Source organism: Anopheles merus, chromosome 2R (assembly GCF_017562075.2).
Source record: "Anopheles merus strain MAF chromosome 2R, AmerM5.1, whole genome shotgun sequence".
NCBI lineage: Eukaryota > Metazoa > Arthropoda > Insecta > Diptera > Culicidae > Anopheles > Anopheles merus.
Window position 1 is genome coordinate 46,844,938 of NC_054082.1, and position 24,628 is coordinate 46,869,565.

General features: G+C 43.8%; 1 protein-coding gene across 4 annotated transcripts; it reads right to left on the bottom strand.

Moving 5' to 3' along the window:
- Positions 1-16: 16 nt before the first annotated feature.
- On the bottom strand, positions 17-20,685 carry LOC121589200. 4 transcript variants are annotated; one of them, XM_041907922.1, is made up of 6 exons: positions 20,516-20,685; positions 19,700-19,998; positions 2,397-2,808; positions 2,174-2,307; positions 850-2,095; positions 17-765 (listed from the first exon to the last, which is right to left on the bottom strand). In XM_041907922.1, exons 3-6 carry the CDS (start codon positions 2,727-2,729, stop codon positions 316-318), a joined length of 2,163 nt encoding a protein of 720 aa, XP_041763856.1. In that variant the 5' UTR covers positions 2,730-2,808; positions 19,700-19,998; positions 20,516-20,685; the 3' UTR covers positions 17-315. The 4 variants fall into 4 exon arrangements, with proteins under 4 accessions (XP_041763856.1, XP_041763854.1, XP_041763855.1 ...); XM_041907920.1 differs by having other exon boundaries at positions 19,700-20,001; XM_041907921.1 differs by having other exon boundaries at positions 19,700-20,001; positions 20,287-20,685.
- Between the last annotated feature and the right edge of the window lie 3,943 nt (positions 20,686-24,628).

Consider the following 24,628-nt stretch of genomic DNA (forward strand, 5'->3'; position numbering starts at 1 on the left):
TTGCACACTAAAACAAATCATAAGTCCATCAATTTTTTATATCCACAATCACATTTTATAATCGATCGATTACACTTACTTATGACAAATACGTTACAATATGTATATGTATCTTACATATTGTATCACCACAAACAAAGAACAAAAATAATACACCTCTTAAACCATCTACGGAACCCAGTCAAGTGCAGTGTGCTTGTCTTGAATGGGGGAGGAAGGTGGGTTCGCACCACCGTTCGCATCGATCGCATATTTGGTCGTTAAACATTGCAGTTTTATTTTCGCCCTATCCTATCTATTAGGCATGCCAATACGCTACGTTGCTGGAGCTTGGCGCTGTCTACTTAACGGGCCCTCCTTAAGACCACCGGCAGGACCACCACCCCCGATCGCTTCCGTCACGGATCGCAGCTGTCCAAAATCGAACCGGGTCGACTTTTTGGGCTCTTCCGTCCGTCCCGCACTCGTCGCATACTCGCTGATCGTGACGGCGATCGGTTTTTGGGATTTCTTCATCGTTGGCGGCCCGGTTGCCTGCGGGCAGAAGTAGTACGAAGGGGGCCGTACCGGTGGTTGTTGAGGATTGTTCAGCTTGAACGATTCGATCGATTCCAGCTCGGCACTGTCGCCGCTTGCCTTCGCCATTTCGGACGCCGCCACTCGTCCCATCGTGCCTTTGGGCGATTTTCTTGCCCCATTTGCACCGTTGACCGCGTCCTGGATCGGCTGACCGTGGTCAGCATCATTCGTTTTGGGGGGCTGTTTCTAAAGCAGGGAAAATTGGAAAGAAAATAAATTGCATTAAATAAAGTACAGAAAGAGGCAGCCATTGCACACACACATACACACCTTTAGTTCCGCGTTGTCGAATCCATTCTTGAACATACGTTTGTGCACCGCCCGGAACTCGTCCATCAGGGCGGTGTGCCGTTCGTCCGAAATGGCCATCGTTACCGGGCGCAAACGGACGTTCTTTTCCTTCAGCCGATTCTCGAGCTCGGTGAGGGCGGCGGCCGGCCCGGTGGCCGGGTCCGTCATTCCGCCGCCCGCCGGTGTCGCTTTCTTCTGTGCCCGGCGCCGCAGCTCGTCCGATATTGCGTTGCTCAGGCTGTGATGAGCCGCAGCGGCGGACGCTTGTTCTTGCGCTAGCGTCGTGCTGGACGATGCCGCTGCTGCATTCGTCACCGACTGGCCACTGGATGTCGTGACGGTGTCGGCGAACAGGGGCGGAGGGGGTGGAATGATCGTACCCGCTGCTGCAGCCCCATGGCCCGTCTCGTCGTCCACCATCGAGCCGGCCGATGCGCTCCGGTGCACCTCGACAATGATCGTTTTCGTTTCACTCTGTTTCGCTTCAGGGTTCACGATTGCGCCCCGCTCGGAGAACTCGATGATGGTGGTGTTCTTCCTGCGTATCGCCCCTCCAGTCAGTGTGCCCCTCGGGGTCAGTTGTTGTTGCTGCTGCTGCTGCTGAACCTGTTGTTCATCCTGATGATGGGGTTGTTGTTGGGGCTGAGGCGGCGGAGGAGGAGGGACGCCCGATGTGCTATCGCTGGCTGGTGGCATTTCCGGTACTGTTGCGACCGGTGCCGCTGCCAGCCGACGGCGATCGTGCGTGATCGACTCCTCCCGCACGATGCTTAGCCGCTTGGACGTCTGGTCACCCCAGCACGGACTCTGGTCACCGTTGACACTGCTCGCCGAGCTGTTGTAGCCGCTCGATTCGCCCGGGAACAGATCCAACCCGGCACTGGGGCGCACCACCAGCTCGAGCACGTGCGATGACTTCATCACGGCCACTGCCTCGCCGAACGTGGCCTCGGCAAAGCTGTGCCCATTGCAGGACAGAATCTGATCGCCGGGCCGTAAGCCGGCCTCCCGCGCCACGCCTCCCTCCTTGGTGAACTGGACAAATATGCCCGGCTTCCAGTCGGGACCCTTGCAAATGCCGCAGCCCAGCTTGGTGCGGGGTGCCACCGAGAGGATCACCTTCACATCGCGCCCACCGCACGGTTCTTCGAGCAGCAGCGCATCCTGCTTGTCGCGCGACATTCCAAACGACACCACGTGCCAGGTTAGCGGGTCGGCTGTACGTCTACAAGTTAAAGCGATGTGATTAGCAGCTTTTCCGGCGGAACGTTTATGTAAGACAGATTGTAACGATTGCACTTACTCTTTGATCGGTAGAATGCCGAGCCCGCGCACCTTCATGATCAGTCGCTCCTGATTGGCAATGAATTGGGCCAGCTCGCGATGTACTGCATCCTCCACCTGATACCCATTGACGCGTATGATCTGATCTCCTACCTAAGAAGCGTCGTGTTATGGTTTTTATTTATCGAACTTGCACTTATTACACTTTCTCTCTCTCTCTCCCGCCGACAGTGTTTCCTTACCTTTAATCCCTGCCGATCAGCTTCAGAATCACGCTCTATAGCGGACACGAAGAACCCGGTGCCGTACTCTAACCCGCCTCGTATGGAAAAGCCAAAGTTGCTGCCTGTGATCGGTAGGTTCCGGTGGCTGTAGCCATGGTGGGGCCGTACCAGGCGCACCGTACGCACCCGTGCCTGCTGCCCAGCGTCCATCGCTCCTTCGCCCAGCGATTTGTGCAACGGAAGGGATTTTTCACGTGCCCCATGCCGCGATTTGCCTGGCCGAAAGGTGGCGGGAGTCGCAATGGAGGTAGCTGCACTGGTCGCCGATCGTGTGTTACAGTAGTCGACCATTTTGGGACCGCGGGATTGATCCGGACCGCGATTGTAGGGCCGTCCAATCTGCACAGCCGAAACGAAGACGGGCGAACACCTAGCGGGAAAGAAAAGAAACGACGAAACGGGCGATCAGTGACCGATCAAGCGTAGCAGGAAGCGTTGGTGGATAGCCTAAAAATTGGAGCCTAAAACCGGTTGCACCATCGCTGGGAAAATGACGGTTGCTAACCTCCGATTAATTTCACACTCCAACCTTGCAGCTCGTCTACCCAACTCCACTTTGTTCGACGTGAAGATTTGTGGTTTTGAACTAATAACATTGCCCACACTGGGAGCGGGTTTGGATGGGTGTGTTAGTAGTGGCACCGACTTGAGCCTTGCTAGTGAGCCGACACTGTCTCGACACGAGCTCGATGCTCTCTAATTATCTCACCTTTTTGCGCACTTACATCACACTCCTCCTAAAGGGGGTGGGAAGGGAAAAGGTTGGCTTATTTCACCTAGGGGGGTGTTTGCTGTTTTTGCTCCGAAAGACAGACACCAACAAAAAAAATCGAAGAAATGCAACAAAAGAAGGGAGGCACCCAGGCTCAGGCACCCTCGATATGATTAGGCCCGCACAGCCTCCCACTCTCTCTCTCTCCCTCTCTCTCTGCCCCAAGGCAGTGTTGTTGAGGGGTTGAATTCTGGGATCTTCACAGGCTTCTACACGGCTTCATCGATGTGCAATGAAGAAGCGGCACCCCACAATCCCGAGGGGAGGGATTCACAATCGAGGAGGATGTGATGAGAAGTGTCCACTGTTAGTGCCCTCTCCCATCCTCCACGCGGGCAGACATGCCCCATCATGTGGATCGCGTAATCGCGTGAGAATTGCGCATCGCCCCAGCAGCGCACTACAGGCGAAAGGGGATCCCGTTTTGAAGGGCGAGGAAGAGGACAGGAGTGCGAGGGGTGTGATAGAGGCGTGAAGATCGAGAGCCATCACCGGTGTCTAATGTGCTACCTGAAGACGCATAGAGAGTTATGCACAAGATTAACGCAATACACCTTGGACGTGCGAGGCCGGGACAGGTTGTTGGACAGTGTGCGCAATGATTGCGCATTGCTTGGCCACAGGCCGAGGTTACGGTAAGTAGCCTGGTTCTGGGAACAACGGTAGCTTTTTGTCGGTGGATGCTGCAATGTCTCAAGGCAGGGGGTTGAGTTCCACTTCTTCCACTCTAAACGTCCAAGAGCTGCCATGATGATGATCTCATGTGATCGGCTTGTGCCGATTTTGGTGCTTCAAGGGTATTGGGAAAGCGTAAAATGAGGATTTGTGTGAAGATGAGAAAAAAAAAACACCAACAAAAGGAACATCAAGATGATCAAGCAAGAAACAATAGAAAAAATAATAAAAAGTCTGTTGTGTTTTCAACCTCCACAACAAAATTCCAAAAATCAAACCTCTCCTCCCTATTACCCTACTTTTAGAAGGCAAAGGGTGGTGGTTGCTTTTACCCCCGAAGCACAATAGCTCGCCGATCGCATTAGGTACGCCTTCGATCGGACGGAAAACAGCATCGGTCGGTTCCGGTTGGGCAACCTTTTTTCCCTCTTTCCTTCTTCTTCTTACCGAACCCTTTCGCACCCCGATTATGTCAACCTTTTCAGGGGCTATATTCGGGGCTGGATCAAGCTTGGGGCACGGTGCGGTTCGAGGGCAGCAGAAAGAGAGTAATCCGGTGCAGCGATCGAGATCGATCCGCCCGAGGCCCCGGCAGTAGCATTAACGGTCGATTAATCATTCTCCTCTTTCGCTAGGCGCAAATGAACCGGGTAATCGATCGGTTCCTCTGACCGAGAGCCTGTTCGGGCCCTTCCTACTGCTGTCCTACAGGTCGGCGCAGTGGCTGTAGTCTGACCTAATGAACCTTATGGTGTGTGTGCTGGCATGTGATGGAGGGAAACAAAAACAAGGGAAAGACGTAAATAAGCAGGAGAAACCCTTTTGGGAGAAGGCCGGGTATACTTTATTCAACTTTGCCGCTTGCCAGGCGCTTTCGGACCAAGCGATCGATGAGGATTAAGGAGAGATTTTAGGAGCATTAAAATTTAGTGTTATTTGTTCGGGGAAGTGAAATATAGAGCGATTCCTAAATAGTGGTGGATTTTTGTTTTTGTTTTTTATCCTAAGGGAAATTAATATACACCGGAGATTTGTTGGAAGAAATGGCCTCATTTACTGGAACCAGTTTTTTGTGTTGCATAATATAAAATCAAATTAAAGCGACCACCTGGTTTCGTTCCAGCTTCTTTGGTTCGATGTTGTGATTAGATTTGTTTGGTTTGGAATTAAATCTCGGTTTTAGGGAACGTAGAAAAGCGTCAGAGTAAAAGCCAACAGAAAAACACTTTCCCACTTCACACCAGCAGTATTCATTATTCCATAGAATTATTAAAGAGTATGGATGGAATGCGATTATAATGTATTGAGGTTGTCACATTTTTTCGTTTAAAATCTTTTACCAAATTGAAAGTTTAACCTTTCCCAAACTATAATGAATAATTTAAAACAAATCTGCTGTGTTACGTCAGTTGAACGCGGTTGTACCGGACTATAAAATCATAGACTTATTGGACTATTTACTACAAAGCAACCCCCAAAGCAAGGACTAGCTCGATACCTGCTAATCTGTATCGAAGTGCGAGAGCTTTTAATAAAATTTCTTACAAACTAACTAAAACTATAATAAAATTAAACAAATTAGAAAAAAGAAAACCGGAAAGAGAAAATCAGCTTGAACTAACGGTTGTCTGGAGTGAGAAATGCCAAAAATCAAATAAATTCATGATCCGCATATCGGGATATGCATATCACTAACGGATCACTTGTGCCGAATTGTGTACTTCGTCTAGGAAGGACTAGCGGAGGACGATGTCTTAATAGACGGAAACGGACATGGAAGTTGATAGCAGAAAGGAGGGGAGGGACATCTACTTCATGAAGTAGAATAGAGGCAGATTTGAGAATTGGGGTGTAATACTGACGTACTTCGAAGGACTCGAGCTCAAGAAATCGAAGGCGGACATGATAGCGAGGGATTTCCAGGGCAAGACCAAAGATTTTCAGGGGAGCTTGATAACATTGAACTTCTATCCTATGTGATTTCTATTCTAATATCCCATTTTGTATGCCTTGGTACTAAGAGCTGAACATTGCTTCCATGGACGACTGAGACTACGTCTGAAAGACGAATTCTTTGCAAAGATAAGAGAGCCTTTGAATTTAAAACTTGCATGAAATAGTGACTCTGGAGGGTTGATCTCTGTCGGGATTATTATCCCCATGCTTAGATTCATTAATTAGCATTTTCTTTGTGTATAATTATAGCCAAATGATTTAATTAAATAACGAATTCCCCATAAACTATCAAACTATCAAATACTTCTATCATTCAGTTTGTTACTAAATAATGTTATTTCCTCTGAGCTCTGCACCGGGAGTGTAGCGCTAATGATATCATTTGAATGGAGAATCAACATACATCAAAATTAATTTTAATCACATAACCATCTCACACATTATTGAATAATTTTAATAACGCGTACCTTTACAATCAATGCGCTCAACTCTTGAATACACTTACTGGCTTTCCCAAACGGCGAAGTAAAGAGCGACAGCGACTTAATGCATTAATGCATCGCCCAAAACACAACCATTCCCATTGGCGTCACACGCGTCTCCAGAATATTATCCAACATGTGGCCGCACGCCGAACCGGTCCGCGTTACGAAACGCCAGCTCGCTCGAGATCAGCTGTTTTGCCGTCGAGATCCCCCAACTACCCCGTCCCATCAAGAAGTCCCTACCAGCTGCAACTTGAGCTATTTTTTCTGCGTTTTCTTTACCTTGCCACGAAACCCTTCGCCGAGTGGCTATGACCTTACGGGAGCTTTTCCCTCCACAGGGGCGCCCGTTGTTTGTGTGCAGTAAACCCGGAGCAGTTCGGAGTGAGGTCGAGTAAATGTTACCCATGCGTATACGTACAACCGTAAAAACCGCAAACTTTCTTCCGCAAACGGAACGCAAACAGCGGGAAGGGTGTGGCTTTGAAGGAAGAAGGCAAGATTTTTCTTACCTCACTGTTCTCCGCAGCACGAGGGTCAAATGGAGGTTATGCGCTGGGCCGAAACCTGCCACAGGAGAAAATTGCCTCCGCTCTTCCCTCTGCTCAGCCTTCTGCTTGGGCCAACTCTCTGCTGGCCGAAGCCGAAAGCTATTTTAAAAGCTTCTGTTCTTTTGTTCAACTGTTTTAAGATAGCACCAGTAAGGGAAATTGTTCTAACGCACGAACTGGGGTCGAAATGCTTTGGCTACCCCAAATGGCACACCATTCTTCGTTCGTTCTATCTTTTTCCTACCCACCGGGAGTTTTAATATGCGGGTTAAAGTAAACTAAAGCACCAGCAATAGCAACAAAAAAGCGCTCACACTTAACTGAACAGTTCAGTGGACCGCCCGGTCCAACATAAAGTGAGGCTATGGGCAAGGGCGAACTGGCGTATGATCGTTCCCGGGGGCTGTTTAGTGGTGAGTGCATAAAATTTGCGTAATAAGCAGCAGCTGCAAAAGCCAGAAAAGCCTCAGGGTAATCACCCCTTCCCATCACCCTCACTCAAGACCCCCCCACCCCCGCCTTCCCCCTTGTTGTAATGCGGTTTGTTTAGCTTTGCTTTTATTATTGTTTGCATTCCTTCAATATACTTTTGTTTCGTTTCGCGAGCGTACACTTTTCGCATTCTATCTCAACCGTGCTAAAGCGGCAGGGTTTGAAATGCATCGAGAGTACACTTTGGAGATATGCGGGGGATTTGACGAGACTAGTTACCACAACGTGGTACCGATACCTAACGCTAGAGGGGCTGCTTTCGACTTGTTTCCCAGCGAGCCCAGCAGCGTTTGCCTTCCTGTCCCGGTGTGGGTGGTGGTTTTGTATGGCAAAAAAAACTATTTTTTCCATCAGCATTAGTAGCTGCCCCTCAGCCGCCTTTGTTGCAGGGCAATGTATTGTTTATTGCCTCGGCGTATTGTGCAGTTTGGTGGACGGCAGAAAGTGTCGACTGATTTTCACAGCTAATTGAAAAGCAATGAGAGGAAACCCCCGCACTACTCCACATAATGGTTAGGCTAATAAAATCGGAAAAATGCTCGCGATCTTGATAAGCCTGTCCCCCGGTTAGTGTGCACTTAATTGATGTTAATCCAGACGGGCCAGACTGTATCGCCGTGGGAGATTGATTTGTGCGTGCAAGAGAAATCAGAATGTTGTTTACGAATATTCTGCAAGAACAGACAACAAAATAAATGGTTATATAAGAATAATGGTCAATAAAGGTGAATATTTATGAACAATCAGCGCGTTATAAGTATAACTACGCATAAACAATTTAACTGTAAGTTTAATTAGTATGAGGAAAACCCAAATCATTTCTTTCGAATGACTAATTGAATCTTGAATCAGACGTCAGTGATTTAGATACTAAAATATAAAGGTTCATGCATCTTTGAAGACCTTTCAATATTTATTTTATATACATGTAAAAAGTGTGACAGGAATGACCTAAACAAAACGATCACATGAAAACGTTTTAAAATACACCTTTATCGCACGTAAAACTACTGTCTGCATTTTTTGCGTTTTAGTGTTGTTATGTTTGTCACAATCACAGTCACACATTTTTGTCAAAATATTGTTTTTACTGAAATTATTATTCGTTTTAGTAAACCTCTGAATGTAATGTTTTAATGTTGAACATTTATGAGCACACAAGGAACAATATTTTTTTCCAAATAAAGTACAGTGTTAATAGACCAACGAAAGTCATGTTTACAGACAAAATATTCTGTTTTGAGTAGCGTATTAACTTTATTAAAGTACGATCAAATAAAATAAAGAAATTAAAAAACCTGTAAGAAATAGGTACACTATCTATTACTTTCCGTTTCCTGAATCATAAATACAGTAGGTGACCGCTAACTGGATGTGTTTTAACTGGAGTGCTTTTTAACTGGAGGTTCGCTAACTGGAGTTACTCTCAGTTAACGAACATTTAAACTTCAAAACATGAAACATCCGGAATTTCATGAAGAGAAATTTGTCGCAAATGTGCATTTTTCAAACAAATTTAGGGTCTTTTGCCTACGTTTGCTATTAATTTATGTTATTACACGAATTACTATACTTTATATCAACATAAATGAAAAAAAAGTTTGGTATGTTTATTCCAGCCAACGCCAATCAAAACAATCAATCCATAGAAACGTCACTCCAGTTAGCGAACATTGTTCGTTAACTGGAGCTTGTTTACCTCTCAGTTAGCGGTCACCTACTGTACCCCATTGCTCCATGCTCCTCGCTCTTCCATAAATTTAGTGAGCGTCGTTTCGAATACATCGTACAATACAAAAACTAAAGCCTTATTGAAACCTCTAGTGTAAGTACTAAGTAACCATAGTGTAAGTAATAAGTAGCAGGTAATAAGTACTCCGAGTTTAAGGAAGGAAAATGCAGGATTTCATTTTCAGAAATTACTGATAGCAATGTTGATCAGAATGTGGCATATCGTACACCAAAAGAAAGGATATTCAATTCCTCCACTATTTCTAATGCATTTAATTTATTATTTCAATGTTTTTTAAAGTCTGAATAGTTGGGAAATTGATTTTTTTTTGCGTACGATTATGATATTATGATACATATTTAATGAAGTATAGCAAAAAAAAACAAATTTCATGATCTATTTCACTGGAGCTGTAATCTTTGCTTAACATATAGTTCATAGCTTGTTTCACTGATTTTTCGGTCTACGCAGGTGTGGCCGGTAGGTTCATGACATCCATTTGCCTTCATTTTAAGTTATTTGATGACATCTGTTAATTAACCACTAATACCATGATGCATAAACCACTAGAAACAAATGTTTTATTAATTTAATGCCGTTTTCATTTAATATTTACGTATATTCATTATGTACGAGCAGTGTCCATCTTTCCCGTAGTGCCCGTATTTATCTACCTTCCCCTAATAAACTGTTGATAGCAGTGAGAACATTAGAGCATCTTCTCTGTTTTTGTTATAATGTTACTAGCGTAACAACACAACTGTTTCTAAAAAAAGGTTTAACTACGATCGCTGGATTAATTATCGTTGCTAATACCATCCAGGAAGCTACTAGCCAACTCATCGTACCATACGGGATGCTACGCTGTCCCGGAAATCAAATGGTTTGATTGAATGATATTTTTTTAATCACAATGGCCCGGGAAATCATTGCAATACGCAATAATCATTGACGTCAGATCTGATTCTAATCAAACCCTACTGCTCAACTTGGTTCGCATAGCTGATGTAAAGCTAAACAACTGCCAATGTAATTCATCAATCTGTTGCAAAATCCATGTATCCCGTCGTGATCGTCCGTTGATCCTGCCGGTTGTTGCTGCTCGCTTCCCAGCGACCCTGTTTTCGCGCCTCCTTTGTCTACACCGAAGCGAATAATGCTCCAATACACCCGGAACCATGGCAAATTGCGTGCCACTTTAGCTGTGGAGCAGAGCGACCATAACACATTACCATAGTACCAGCCCACCGGGAGTGAAACATTTGCATACTCTCAATGTCACACCGCGACGAATGCGTGCGCTGCCTCGTGTCTGCGATGTGCGCAAAATTATCTTTCCTACCCCTTTTCCATCGAGTGGGAAACTGTTGGCTGACTTGTGTTCGTTCTGGAAAATGCAACCCCACTGCAAACAATCGGACCGGAGATGGGCAAGAGAACGTCGAATTAAAGCGATGCTCGAGCCGCACCGCTTTGTAAATAGTTGCGGTTTTGGATGTGTCTCTTCGAGTCCGTGTACCGGTGCGGTGTTTCGCTACGCTTTGCCCAGCTACCCCGTCCAATGGCTGACTGTGCGATGGGAAAATTCGCCCGAAGGACACTCTCGGACACATCGTTCAGCGATCAAGATGTGTTGTGGCTTCGAGTAAAAATTAAATGCCTACAAATGCTTACAAAAAATGCCACGGACAGCTACGAATGAGGATGTTTCGTGCTGACTTCTCGAGGGAACGAGAATAAAACATCTCGGCAAGATGAGTATCGTACTCAACAGCAGATCGTTCGTGTGCGAACCCTTAGGCCATCTTGCATCTCATCGTTATGTGAGTTCCGCTTGTTTGCTTTTAATTAAGTTTTTAAATGTAGCACTAATTAGATTTCACAATAAAAGAAAAAAAGCAAAAAAAACATCATAAATAAGAAATAATCATTACCGACTCCAGCAAAATAGCTTACCATCGATGAGACAGAAGTATTCGCGTGTTGAATGCACACATCAGCGACCCATTTGTGAGACCACTCGTGTCCGATGGCTTTCACTCGACGCGAGTAGCAGCTGAAGATGCTGCAATAAGCGTAATTTGCACTTGACGTGTGTGTGTGTTGTTTATTCACGTTTTACCGGATTTAATCTTCCTTGCCATCACCTTTCCACTTTCACCCTCTCTGTCTCTCTACCACTCCCTTTCTTCGATCGTGCAGTAATCCTTGGTCCTAATAGCCATCTCTTGGAGGCATTTTGTTTGTTCACACATGAAGATGCGCACGATCGCAGCAGATCGCACATCACTCGGGTGGGGAGTATTTCTGTGTCAGCGTTTTGGGGGTGAGATTCAGGTTGGGTGGCCCAAAACATTTACCATCACACGGGTGCTACGGAACGAACGAAGCAAGGAAGAAGGTGGAGCAGGAGGTCATCTTAGCGCGATGGATAATTATAATGCCACCGCGGCAAGGAAACGCTCATCAAGTCATGTATGAAAGGAATGAAACCGAACAAAAACAAGGCCATCATCTGGCGCGTGATTATGTATATGTGTTTGTGTGTGCACAAAGCGAGCGCTGTCATAAGTCAGCAGTTGCGGAGGGCTTGCTGAAGTGCAGATCATCATCATTATCGATCGGCGATGAAGCGGTGGGCATTATACGGCACCAAAGGGAAAGGAAGCGCACGATGAAGAGATCACCATTTTGACACTCACGAATTAAACCAAAAAGCAACGGTTCAAAGCTGTTTGGAGAATAGCTTTGATTACAAAAAAAATGTTTCTAAAGAACGTAGAAACTTGAAGAATAAAATGCTATTTCCTGTTGAATGCACTGAGTACACATTCCAATGTCAATTCATTGATATTCTTAAAACAAAGCTTTATAAAAACGCACGGTTGAACTTAAACCTAATAATATGTGTTTGTTATTTCGCAATAAATTTATTTTTATTCACATTTGCTAAATATATTAAATTAAAATACGGTTAGAAATCCAAATTGATTCATTTAAAGTCTAATAGTTGTACTAGAATGTTGAAATTCATTTCGCCCAAGAAGAGATTTTGAGAAAAGCCCAGTAATCATGTACATGCTGTGGTCCCGTGGTACAATCGTCAACACGTACGATTTTACAACATCCCCGTCATGAGTTCAAGCATCATATGGACCATCTCTCCGTAGCAAGGACTGATTATCTAGATACGTGGTACGCAATAAGTCTGGAAAGCCTCTGTAGGGCTGTATGTCCGCGAAAGCGCCAAGTAGAAGAACCGGAATGCCCGAGTAGATCGTTACCCCAAGAAACAAGAAGAATCAAGTTTGTTTGAATAAAAAAGTTGATGAAGTGCACTATATTTTGAAAGTAATTACTTTCATTTAAATATTAATCTCTATGCTTTTTCATAGACCATATGTATTTTTGTTTATGTAGGAATGCTATAAAAAAGCAAATTATGTAAATACTAGCAGTTAACCTTACCTCAAATAATTACAATAGCGTACCATGTAAAAAATGATTTTGGGACAAAATAAAACTGCCCATACATGCTTCTTGTGTCGCCCGAGGTTGCCATTTTATATAAAAATGCAAATATCGATATCTATGCAACTCACTAACGTCCATCGAACAGCTAAGTATAATTGACCAAGATTATTACAGCGCCGGCATAATGAACTAGTGCAAATTTCCTCACAATCGTGCACAATTAGCATTAGTCGTTGCCATCTCATGTTACGATCAATTTCGGATTGGCACAACGACACACCATGGTTTATCGTGAAAAAAACCAAGAGGGTTTCCCACCCATGCTTGGAATGTTGTTACCCTTTTTTTTGTTGTAGTTCAGTTTTTCATTCCTTGCCGTTGGGTTTACCGCCTTTAGAAAGACACTGTTTTCACAACGTTTGACCAGTGGAGAGTGAATAAGGTTTTCGTCACAAACTGAATACTTATTTTGGGTGTTTTTGTTTGTGCCATGCATGAAACACGAAACCGTTTTGTAATTTTCCTTCAATCTATGTATTACGCGAACGAGGGGCACGGGGTAGGAATGTATAATCGACCCGGTGTGGGTTGGTTTGATGAAAAATCGATCGCAACGAAATTGTTACCAACACGCGTGAATGACTAAAATGGAAAGTGTAGCAGAGCGAAATTGAGACACCTTTCTAAATAACTAAACAGTGACGTAAACAATTAGCTGATGCGAGCTGTTAAATTAAAACATTTTGTAATGATGATGCGATTGCATTTTTACACGAATGCAAGTTAAATTTCTCAAAAAACATTAATAAACTTATTTTTAAAGATAATTTCCGAAAACATGTAGCTTTCATTTGCACTGAAGGGTAAAAACAGTAGTAATTTCTTTTCCATCTTCAATTTGCTTCGGGCGGACGATCCATATGAGGATTGGTTCCACGACGGGAATGTAGTAAAGTCAATTTCACATAAAAATGTTACGATTTTGCAACAACTTTGCTATGAGCATAATAAAACATTTCCACAATTTCAGTTGTTTTAAGCTTTCCTAAAGCTCATACTACGTCTGCAAAACATTGAAAATGAAAAAAAATACAAAAACAAATACGCCCTTCAAACCGAAACCCAACCCAACGCACTTTTTTTTTTCTTTTTCGAAAGAGAAACTTTAATCATTACCTATCATGGTTGCGGTTGGGTTCGTTTCTCTTTCCTACCGTCGACCGTTCGAAAGCGAAAACCAGAAACAACATCCACTGCGATAAGGTAACGAAATTTTACTGGTTTTTGTTTACCAAGGGAACAATTACTACCCCCCATTCGCTGTAAGCTTCCATTTTCCTTCAGTGCAACACCATCACGCTTCGTCGAATCAGTAACGGATAAGGCGTGATCAGTTTGCTTACTATGGTAATTGATATGGTAAAGATTCGTGGCGGAGATCATCTCTATCACGAACTTATAGGATGCTTTAAAACGAGTGTGCTGTGCCCGTGCACAGCAACAGTGTTTGGATACAACTTTTCCCAAAAAACCGCCATGCATAAATTCGCATCGATGCGAATAATTCATAATGACAGAATGGTATGGGAAAACGGGGCAGCCCAATATTGAAACTGATTCGTCCTTGACGTCACACGGCTCGGGGAGGTTTATGTGAAACGAACAAAATGGTTCCACCGATCCACCGTCCCTCTCGGCCCCCCGTGTGTCTAGTTCGCTAGGCAACCACGTGCAGCGGTCGAAATGGAAAAGCTCATCTCCCGCGGCAGGTGGAACCGTTTGTGGAACGTCAGACGGCGACGGTACGGTGCAGGAAAGGTAGCTGAATCCGCAGCAGAAAGGTCATAAACGAGCTGCCGAAAGGGCATCAAATCCAAACATGGGGAGAACCATCATGCTGAACGAAACCGCACGCGCGCTAGAGAGAAAAAGAGCGATAGAAGTAGAGAACGACACGCCGCCACTGTGAGAGAGCAAAGTTGTGTGAGTCGAACAAGAAAAAATGTAAACAATTCAGTCTCACAATTATTTCACAATTATCCTTGGACCGCCACCCAGCGCCGGCGGGGCTTGTACCGCTGGTCTTTGCCAATATATGTGTGTGCGTGTCTGTGTGTGTGGGAAAAATTGTCCAAAAATGGTTTTCTTGGCGGTGCGGAAAACGAGGGTCGTTGAGTAGCTGCACGAGCCTATTCAATGGCCAGCACCGACCGAACCACCGGATCGACCGGCTTTAAGGCACACACACACACAGCACAGCTACACACGAACAAATGCCACACTCTCGATGGATCGCGTGCAGCTGCGGAATCGCGTATCGGCCGGGTTGATCATCGGTGGTGCTGGCGCTGCGATGAAAAGCGTTCCATAGCGATCAGTGGCCTGCCGTACCTGCCGAAACATTGCTGTCGTCGTTGCACCCCGGCGCAACCATTCCCCCATGTCCTGCCCATGACCAACCCGAATGTGGGACCGATATGGTCGAGCCGGAGGCAATTTTGCAATGCAATCGCAACGTCATGGGACGTGGAGCATGCAGTGGTGGCTGCTGCAGCATATGTAGTGAGTGCAGCAGGGCAGATTGATCAGATTCAAGTGTTGATGTGGAACGGGCTGAAACAGAAGGGGGTAGTACAGCCTAATGAAGTACTAGTGAGTGGAAGTAGAGCTGCTTGAAATTACTTTAAAGGCTTTTTTATTATTTTTCCGAATGGATTGTACACTATTGTGAGATGAGGATCGCAACAGTTAAAATTCATGTTATTTTCTATTGATCAGACAAAGATTTTAATGAATATTGGTGCACATTTAAAAATTCATAATGGTTTGTTCAGTTATAATCATCTACTAAATAAAGTAATAATTCGATCTTACATTGTGTTTTAGCTTTTTAATTTATTTTGTCTTTTTGTCTGCTATAAAAATCATCTTCTTCTTCATTAGTATAGACTAGAATAGCCCGACCATACTGTATATTGTTTTATTCTTATTGATACTTTCATTCCAATAAACAGTTATGTAGGATTATAACATCGTATTTTTGTAAGTAATTTAATTGGGTACAATTAATTAGCACTGCAGAAATGGTGTACTGTGTAGATTGCATAGACAATGAAGTTTAAAAGAAAAAAAGGATAGGACAGAAAGTAAAATTTTACAGAAGAAAAAAACAATACAATCTTGAGCGAAGTTTCACTTTGAAGAGCTATGAGAGAATTAGAATATTTTCTAAACAGTACTTTTTTAATAGTTGTTTTTGCATAATAGCAGCCATCCTCAAAATTACGGCAATAATCTCGCAATATTACGACACTCACACACATGCTAAACCTTTTAAGTTTTTAACTTCATTTAAGCTCCGAATCTTCCTTAACACTAGATTTACAGAACCCGTCAATTCAATGGAATTTAAACTTTGAGTTTAAATATTAAAAATACCTATTGTTTAATCTCGATTTTTAATTTTCATAAATTTATCATAACATACTATGAGTTTGTAGCATAAGTATTATTTTCATAACTTTCATAGATTTTCAGATACATATGTGGTATACCTATCTCTATAGAACCCGTCAAATTGACGAGTGGGTTAATTACATTTAGTGGATTTAGTTAAGTTGTAACATTTTCCAACAAAAGAAAATGTCTTATTCCTTGTGTTTTTCGAAACTCCCGCGGACATCGATCAAAATGTGGCATTGAAAAGATATAGGTTAATGTCTTCGGTGAAACAACGACTATTACAATAAATTAGCATTGTACAGATTGTTTTGTATGGAAACCAACACATGTTTAACGGTTCAGGTTTTTTCATGATTTTAACCAATTTAAATACGTAATTTTATCCACCCGTCAAATTGACAGGTGTCCGTAGAGATAGGTATATGCGAGACGCCCGTAAACCTGGTGTTTACTAAGCCGAATTCCTAATTCTGAGTGCCGATGTACACCTAGAGCGATAACTGTTAGGTCTTACGAGTGGTGGATTTACTCTAGTGCAGGCTCTAAGCTCTAGTGCAGGCTCTACACAAATGTAGGTCTTTCTGAAGTGTCGAGCGAAAAGTTGTATGAGGAGTTCTAAACTAGAGAAGAGTTGAGATGCAAATTTACTTGTAAGCGGGAGGGTTTCTTTATTCGGGCCCCACGCGGGCGATTAGTTTGCGTAGTGTTAATCCTCCTCTGGGTCTTACTGACAACGAGGATTGAGTTTTTGTGTGTGTGTGTGTGTGTGTTGTTTTCTTGTAAATCCAATTAACTGAAGTACAGCTGCGCGAGTCGAAAATCTTCCCCGTGATCATCAAGGAATTATTTGCATCTATCTGCGATCTCTTCAAATATCATAATTTTAGTGTTACTGTAACTGTCTTTTTGTGCCTGTATTAATTACAATTTACTTCGATTGTCTGGAAATTAAAATGAAATTAAAAAAAATATTGCTCCGAATTCCGGACAAAATGAAAACAGTTGTTTTGAAGTTAACTATATTAAAGATGAAGATAACTACAGTGAATTCTGATGTACTGCAATGCACCTGGGCAGGATTAATTAGAGTTATCGAAGAAGGACACTGACACTGGCACGGACACGGTTGGAAGCAAAACTGCTAAGAATGCCCTCGTTGGTGAGCTTGTCTACAGAAAATATGTATTTACCTACTAGAGGCCAGACAAATTTTGAATCTTTTCTAGTCTTCTTCTTTGGCACAACAACCGCTGTCGGTTTAGGCCTGCCATGTACCCACTAGTGAAGTGGGCTTTGCTTTCAGTGACTTATTGTTATCATAGCAGGATAGTCAGTCCTACGTATGGGGGCACGGTCTATTCGGGACTTGAACCCATGACGGGCATGTTATTATTAATCTATTCTAGTACATCATGGCAAACATGGTAAATAAAAAAATGGCATGGCTAGAGAAATTATTGAACATGAAAAAAAATTCAAAGAAAAGGTGATGAATGTCCGTAGTAGTAATTTCAATACGGTACCTATTTTACAAAAAATCTATATGGACACTGTTTATTTTTTTTGCATCATATGGAACACGGACCGAAAAGCTTATGGCAGTCAAAAGATAAACTGTTATTTCTTAGCCTTCACTTTTCTCTACGTCTGTGAAACCGGACGATTCCAAAATGCTGCGAAATTCATAAAAACAACAAAAAAATCACCAGCGAACAAACTATCCCAAAATAGTATACACACCTTGTGCCTCTACGTCAAGCAATTTTCTATGAATTTTAATGATTCAATTCGGCAATTTTCACTCCCCCAAAAGTCTCCCCATAGCGATGATGCTCTGGTCGCGCAAAGCAATGTAACCCCAGCATGACACCGAGTAACAAACCGTCCCCGGAGGGGCGTTATAGGATGGGTAGACCGCTACCAAACCCTGCTACCATCGATGCCACCCCAAAGCGCGCACCATACCTGACGACAAGTTGGGCTACGCGAGATAGCGATGCTCGCTAGCGCACATGAAATGATCCGCATGCGATCGCGACGACCCTTTCAATTGAGCGGTGTATGTGTGAATGTGTGTGTTTGATGGTGGTTATGCGCACCGGCCGTGCTGGCGTAATAAACGCGACGAGGGAAAACCCGCCCCGGAGTGAAACAGAGCAGCAGCAGCCGCAGCAGGCAATGTTTGGCGGTTGACGATGATGACGATGAGATGTCGTAACCTTTGGACGTGGCGACGAGTGAAGGGCGGGTGTGGATGGAAGGGGACTGCGAGAGACAAAACAACGGTGCGACATGAAAAGCGCTCGATCACACGGACTGAAGGGGGAGGGATGGTGGGAGATAAAACATTAAAGGCCACTGCACTGAGTAAAACGCGGGGAGAAACACAAGCCCAACAGGCCTGCTGCTGCACACCCGGAGATGACATTGTGCCCGGTGGAGGACCGCGAGAGTGTGAGATCGAACCGATGGCAAGGCAAGTGAATGTATTTTGGAAGGGAGCAGGGTGACGGTTTGGGATGAGTTGTGTATCGGTAAACAAACCCAGCCTTTAATGTATCGATTGTGTCCTCGTCATTGAAAGAAGCATTTTTCTTCTCCAATTGCAATTGAAGAGGGTCGCAGAGGCGAGTGACTTTACCAACAATTAATTGTCACTCGAAGGCAAGATGGCGATGAATGTAAGGAATGTAAAAAATGGTAAAAGCTAAAGGGAAACCGAAGAAAAGGAAAGCCCTTACAAAAATAACACACCCATTGACAGAGGAAGGAATGTTTCGTGTGAAAAATTAATGATCGGAATTTAAAAGCTCCAAAAACAAACCTGCGGAAATACCAACACCGGACGGAAATGCTGCGACCGAAAAAAAAAAATGGGGAAGCTGTGCAGAGTGATCGCTGCAGCACTACACCACCCGATCGGTAACCAAAAAACGGAAGCAACCAAGCCCCTTCTTCTACCTTGTGCCTCCCTGTCCACTAGCTATTTTGACATTCCCGTTTCGACATAACTCGCGAAACAACAAGCAGTGGTCAAGCAGTGAATGAAAGTGAAAAGTGATTTCTCTATTCACCTTCACCCACCACCGGACACGTGCACCATCCCGGTCCGAGCCCCTGCTGTCAGCCCCCCGGCAGAGTGGTCGTGTGTGAGACATGACAAATTAATTATTTACAAACACTCATTTCCATCCACATTCATCACGGCCGCGTTGCTGTCGATCGCGATCGCCCAAAACTAAGCACCACAGCGTCCTCTTGCGGCAATCGTGCAGAAGCTTCATCACATCACGGCCCATCTCTGACGGATGAAAGCAAAAGGGAAAGAAACCGGAATCTCTCCGTCTCGCGGCGAGGATAGGGCGCGAGGATTGTCCAGCTTCCAGTTGGGTCGGTCGTTTACCAGGAACCCAGGGGAAGAAGCAGGGTGCTCATTAAAGGTTACACACCGGGATGATGGAGTACAAGAGCCAAAGCTTTTTATCTCACGCTCTCCCGCTCTCTCAAGGCTCCACACAGCTTCCTTTTGCTACACAAAGCCTGCTCTTTGGGCTTGGCCGATGAGGTATTTTACCCTCGTTTGAGTGTGTTTGTATTGTTGGATGCTGTGTTAAAGTGGTGAGAAGGCATAATGCCAATTACTTGCTTGTTTCCACACTTACCCGGCGCTGATTATAGACGACGGTGCTGAACTAACACACACTGCAGAGATCGGTGTGATGGATGTGTTCTCGTTAGAAACGATTTGCAGCGCTGCTTGTTGTCATCATGGGGGAAAACACGCGTTGATCGTTTTGCGATAATTTATTACCGGATCAACTGAGTACTAAAGCTATCAGCACATGCTACTCTACGTTTATTTTACTGTGTTTTTTCACAATATACCAATTTCGGAACACACTTCACATTGCAGACTTATTTTTGTGTGACACACACACAGATTAAATAGGAACACGTACAACTGCTAAATAAAAAAGGGGAAGCTTTTCGGTTGATTTCACTTTGACATCATCTCCTCTGGTACGAAAAAAACACACTACATGCATACAAAACGAGACACCATTCCTCCATCACACCGAACAGGCACAATTTCTCCGTCACGCTTGAGCTGAGGTGCTTGATCGCGTACACAAATGAAACAAAACAAAAACGCACGTCCCGCACGGCAAACAAACGTGTCACCTTGCGTCAGCGTGTAATCACAGCCCGCGACACGGCATAGCCACCGTAAAATAATAAGAGAACTCACACACCAAGGGCCGAATCGCTACACACGGTCACACCAGTTGCCGATCGTTGATGCTGGACGCCATGTTCTTCTGCTGCTGGTGCGCTTCACCGTTTCCGGTAGAACTATAATAGTGTGTGGTGGCTCTCGGGCCCCATCTGAAACCCGTCCACACCGAACCACCGATCTTTTTCACTCAAACGCGATCAGGGGCTTTAGAGCATCAGCTCCTTCTCTTCTCTATCCGCACCTTTCTATGTCTCGCTGGAGCAGGATTCAAACACACAGGCACAGGCAACACAATTGCGAAACAAACACACAAACAAAACAGGGGAGAAAACGTAGGAAATATATACACGCATACGGACCCCGAAACGCGTCCGTCTGGGCTGAGCTTTAGCGCTGCATTGAAAGCATCGGGTGCCCACCTTTACAGCTCGAGCCTCTCGCGCCAGACACGCCAGCGCCAGCTCGGGTTTACCCCTTCCAGTGAAATTGTGGGCTCCAACCCCGGTAAGCTCAGTAGGGAAGTTAACAAGAGAGAATGCGAGAGAGGGAGAGACCATCGCAGGGTTGTTTATTAGGTCCGCTGTCGAGAATTTTTTAAATGCACTAAAGGCGTTTTCTTTAAATTAAAAAAAAATAATGCAGATGTTTCAATGATATGGTTTTTTGGTACCTTAAACGTAGTTGGTAATGGACGTGGTTAGACTGACTCTAATAATTAGGCAATTTTCTTATACTACACAGTACCCCTGTAAACCGCTCTCTCACGCTGCGCTTATCTCTTGCGGTTAAGATAATTTGGAGCATTCCCCCTCTGAATTTTCACGCCATACAATAGGCTTGTCAAACCAACCTTTCCAAATAAAAGCATTTCGCATCTCACGCAGGGAAACATTATGCTTGATAAACAATAATTTCGAATTATTCCGCAATTTTTCGGCTAAAGGTAATTCTGTACATGTTTCAAGGCAAACGTATAAAAATCTGAAATCGAAATAAATTTAAGATGTGTTTGTTGGAACAGGCTCGATTAATTTTCTCAACTAGATATTCGCATCGTTTCTTCCCAGCCGGACGGATATGGATTGCAATTCGCATCGTTCATACATAAGACTAAATATTTCGTAATGATTCTAAATATAATAATTAAATGCCTGATGTAGCACCAGTAAGTGATGGTACCGAAATATAACAATTCTTCATTCTTCATAAATATAAATATTTTATGTTTTGTTATATATGCTAGTAATTAAAAAAATAGCAGAATTAAATATAATAAGACGTAACAACCAGACAAAAGTATTAACATAAATGTTGAATGTATTAATATTACCATTTCGATACATACATTTATCTTATTACGTTTCAGTGTAATGTATATGAATGATATGTAGTTATGGAATGTTATAGCTATATTTCCAAGTCACTTTCGGATGTAATTATTGTTATTCGCCGCGAGCAACATGCTAATCCACATCAATCTGATGTTTCATTCAAAGTATTAAAAAAAAAACAACTTCTTTTAATGTAATTTGCCATCCCTGACAGCCAGACTGACTGTTGCTGACTAATCATTGAAGAACGATTTGTGTTCCCCAATTCATTCAGTCTGCATTTTAAACAGCCCACAAAACAACCTGATATTATTCCATTCCTTCACTCTATTTTTCAGCTGTTTTCTCTGGAAAGAGTGAGACAGATACGCAGATCTACGAAGGCTACGGTCGAATCCACCGGAACGAGCCAAGCGCATCGCCATCATCTGGCGTTATGGGCCTGCTCGGGTCTAGGGGCTCTTGCACGTTGAGCGCGCGCTAGTTCATGGCTGACTTCCGTTTCGTTGCTGGTGCGATTATGCTACACACTCACCTACAATCCGGCTTAGAACACCGGGTTCAAGCCGGACAAATCCTGGCTTTGCGTGAGTATGTGGTAAACGCGGTACACCGGCACCCTATGCGTGTACGTGTGCCTTAAAACCACGGGAAGGACGGTTGCCCTTTATGTGGTCACGCTTTGCTGCACCCGAGACTATCGCAACTATCAGGGGGTACGATATGAAAATGGCAAACAAACATTCTTCTCCCTTCACACGGCATGGCTTATGGCGATTGTCTTCACCCCAGCTGTTCTTGTGTTGGCGGGGGACGAACGAGTTGCAGTGGCTTCACACTTTTACACTACCTCAACGTGTGTCGGCATAGAACTCTTGTTAGACAGCGATCTAGCAGAGGGGCTCGTTAACCGAACGTTCTAACCCTCGCCATTAGACGTACCAAAACATCCAACAGCGTGCGAACTTCCGGTTACTGTCCCTTGCGTGCCGTGTACAATGCCGCCCGAGTATCAGGTTCAATGGCACGGACGTCGTTCAGATCCCGCATTTCCGGCGCATGGTTCACGCGCCGGACGGACAGGTTTGCCATCGTCTAGTGTATTATTTTGAGCAATCGTGTCGTTTTCAGCACCTTCAGTCGTTCCTTAATTATACATTCCATCGTTCTTGGGCAATTACTGTTTGCCTAATATTTTGCACTGTGCTGTTTTGTTTGTTTTCTCCCCTTTCCCCAACTAACAGCAGTAACGGCTTTACCCGTGCCGTTAACAACATCTCTTAAAAATACATATAAAAAAGTTGGACTGGGAAGAAGGAAACAATTTTGTAATTTTGAACCCAACATTTTGGATCATGCCCAGTAAAGAACAAAGAACGTTGAACATCCCGCGTTAATACTACTCGAAGTTTTTTAATCTCCAATCGTGATATCAATCCAAGCAGCTGCATTAGCTGTAAAATGTCTGCTCTCCAAAACAAGCATCAGATCTACTCCCAACCTCCTTATCCCCTCACCAAACAATTCCCAAAAAAGCAGGCCATACCCCTATTCCTAGGGCTGTGAAAGTGACGACCGCGATCATAACGATCGCGATGCAGAATCAAATGCGAGCAGATTTTCCTTTCCCATCTCACTCACCCGGAAAATGGTTTTTCGCTTTTTGATCTTCGTCTTCGTTTCAAACACTTCCCAAGTGCTAGTGTTGTTTTGTTTTCATCCCCACCATGCCACGACGCGCAGCGATACTCGATCGGCAATGAAAATCGGCAACACACGTGCGCGCAGTGCGGAGGGGGTTGGTTTGTGTTGGGCGTTGTTTGCGTTGTTTTTCTCTCGTTGAACTTACGTTGGTTTGTTTTTAATGAGCTGTATTTTCATCCGTGCGTTTTCCGTCCATCCTAACCCGCTGCCACCCACTAAGAGCGATATTGTGCGGGTGCGTTGTGGCGTGAGAGTTTTTAATTGTCAATTTCTATTACCCCTACACCCCGGTACTGCAGTCAATATGAGGCTGGGGGGATGAAGAATATTATCATATTTTCCGGTGCGAGTGTCGTTGCTAGCATTACCGTACCGTAGCATTGATTGAATGATTTTGGAAGCTTTTGTTTTTATTCGACACGTGCCTTGCAAAGTACAATGGTGTTGTGGTATTATTTTAATTGAAGTTGCTTAAGTGAGAGTTTTAATGTTTTAGCAAAAACTTTGTAAAGCGTGAAATATGAACCAAATAAACGAAGAGTTATTATTCTTACAATATTGTCATATAATCCTCGATATTGATAAATATGATTTTTAAAAAAGCATTATTAGCGAGCCGAGCTTTCGTGAGATTTGTAATAAAATATAGGCGTCCCCGAGTTACGACCCCCTCGAGTTATGACGATTCGCAGATACAACGATTTGATTTTGACGGTTTAAAGTTGTCATTGAGATTCCCCAACTATCGGATCTTGAACGACATTTCGAGTGGGACATTTTTTAGAAATGCGCTGCTACTGTTTACTCATAATTTATTGAATCATTAAAAAACTATGTTTTCCACTTATCATGTCGCGAATTTGCCAAATATGAAGAAGATGATGCAGTAAAAAATAAATAAAAATAAACAAATAAAATGCCAAATAAACCGCAAAATTCTGTAATTTTTCCGTCTCTAATAAATTTTTCTGTTTTGAGAACATATATTGCGCAAATACTAAGATGAGGATGATTGGTTAGCTTAATTCCTGCAAAGCAAAGCAATGCAAAGATCCTCCTTTTCCGATTCTATTTTATTTTAGTTTTATTGTTTAATACTGTACAAAAATCGTGGCGTACATTCGTAGCGAATGACGAATCATGATGAATTCGTAATGTATCCTGATGTAAGTAAAAATCAGCAGAAAGAAGTGGCTTACGGCCCAGGAAGTGCTCTACCTGTCAAACATGGTAAAATATCTGATTAGTTTGTCTTGAGAACCTTTATAGAGTGAAATACGTTTGTCGGTGCAATAAGCTTATCAATTATCTATGCATAT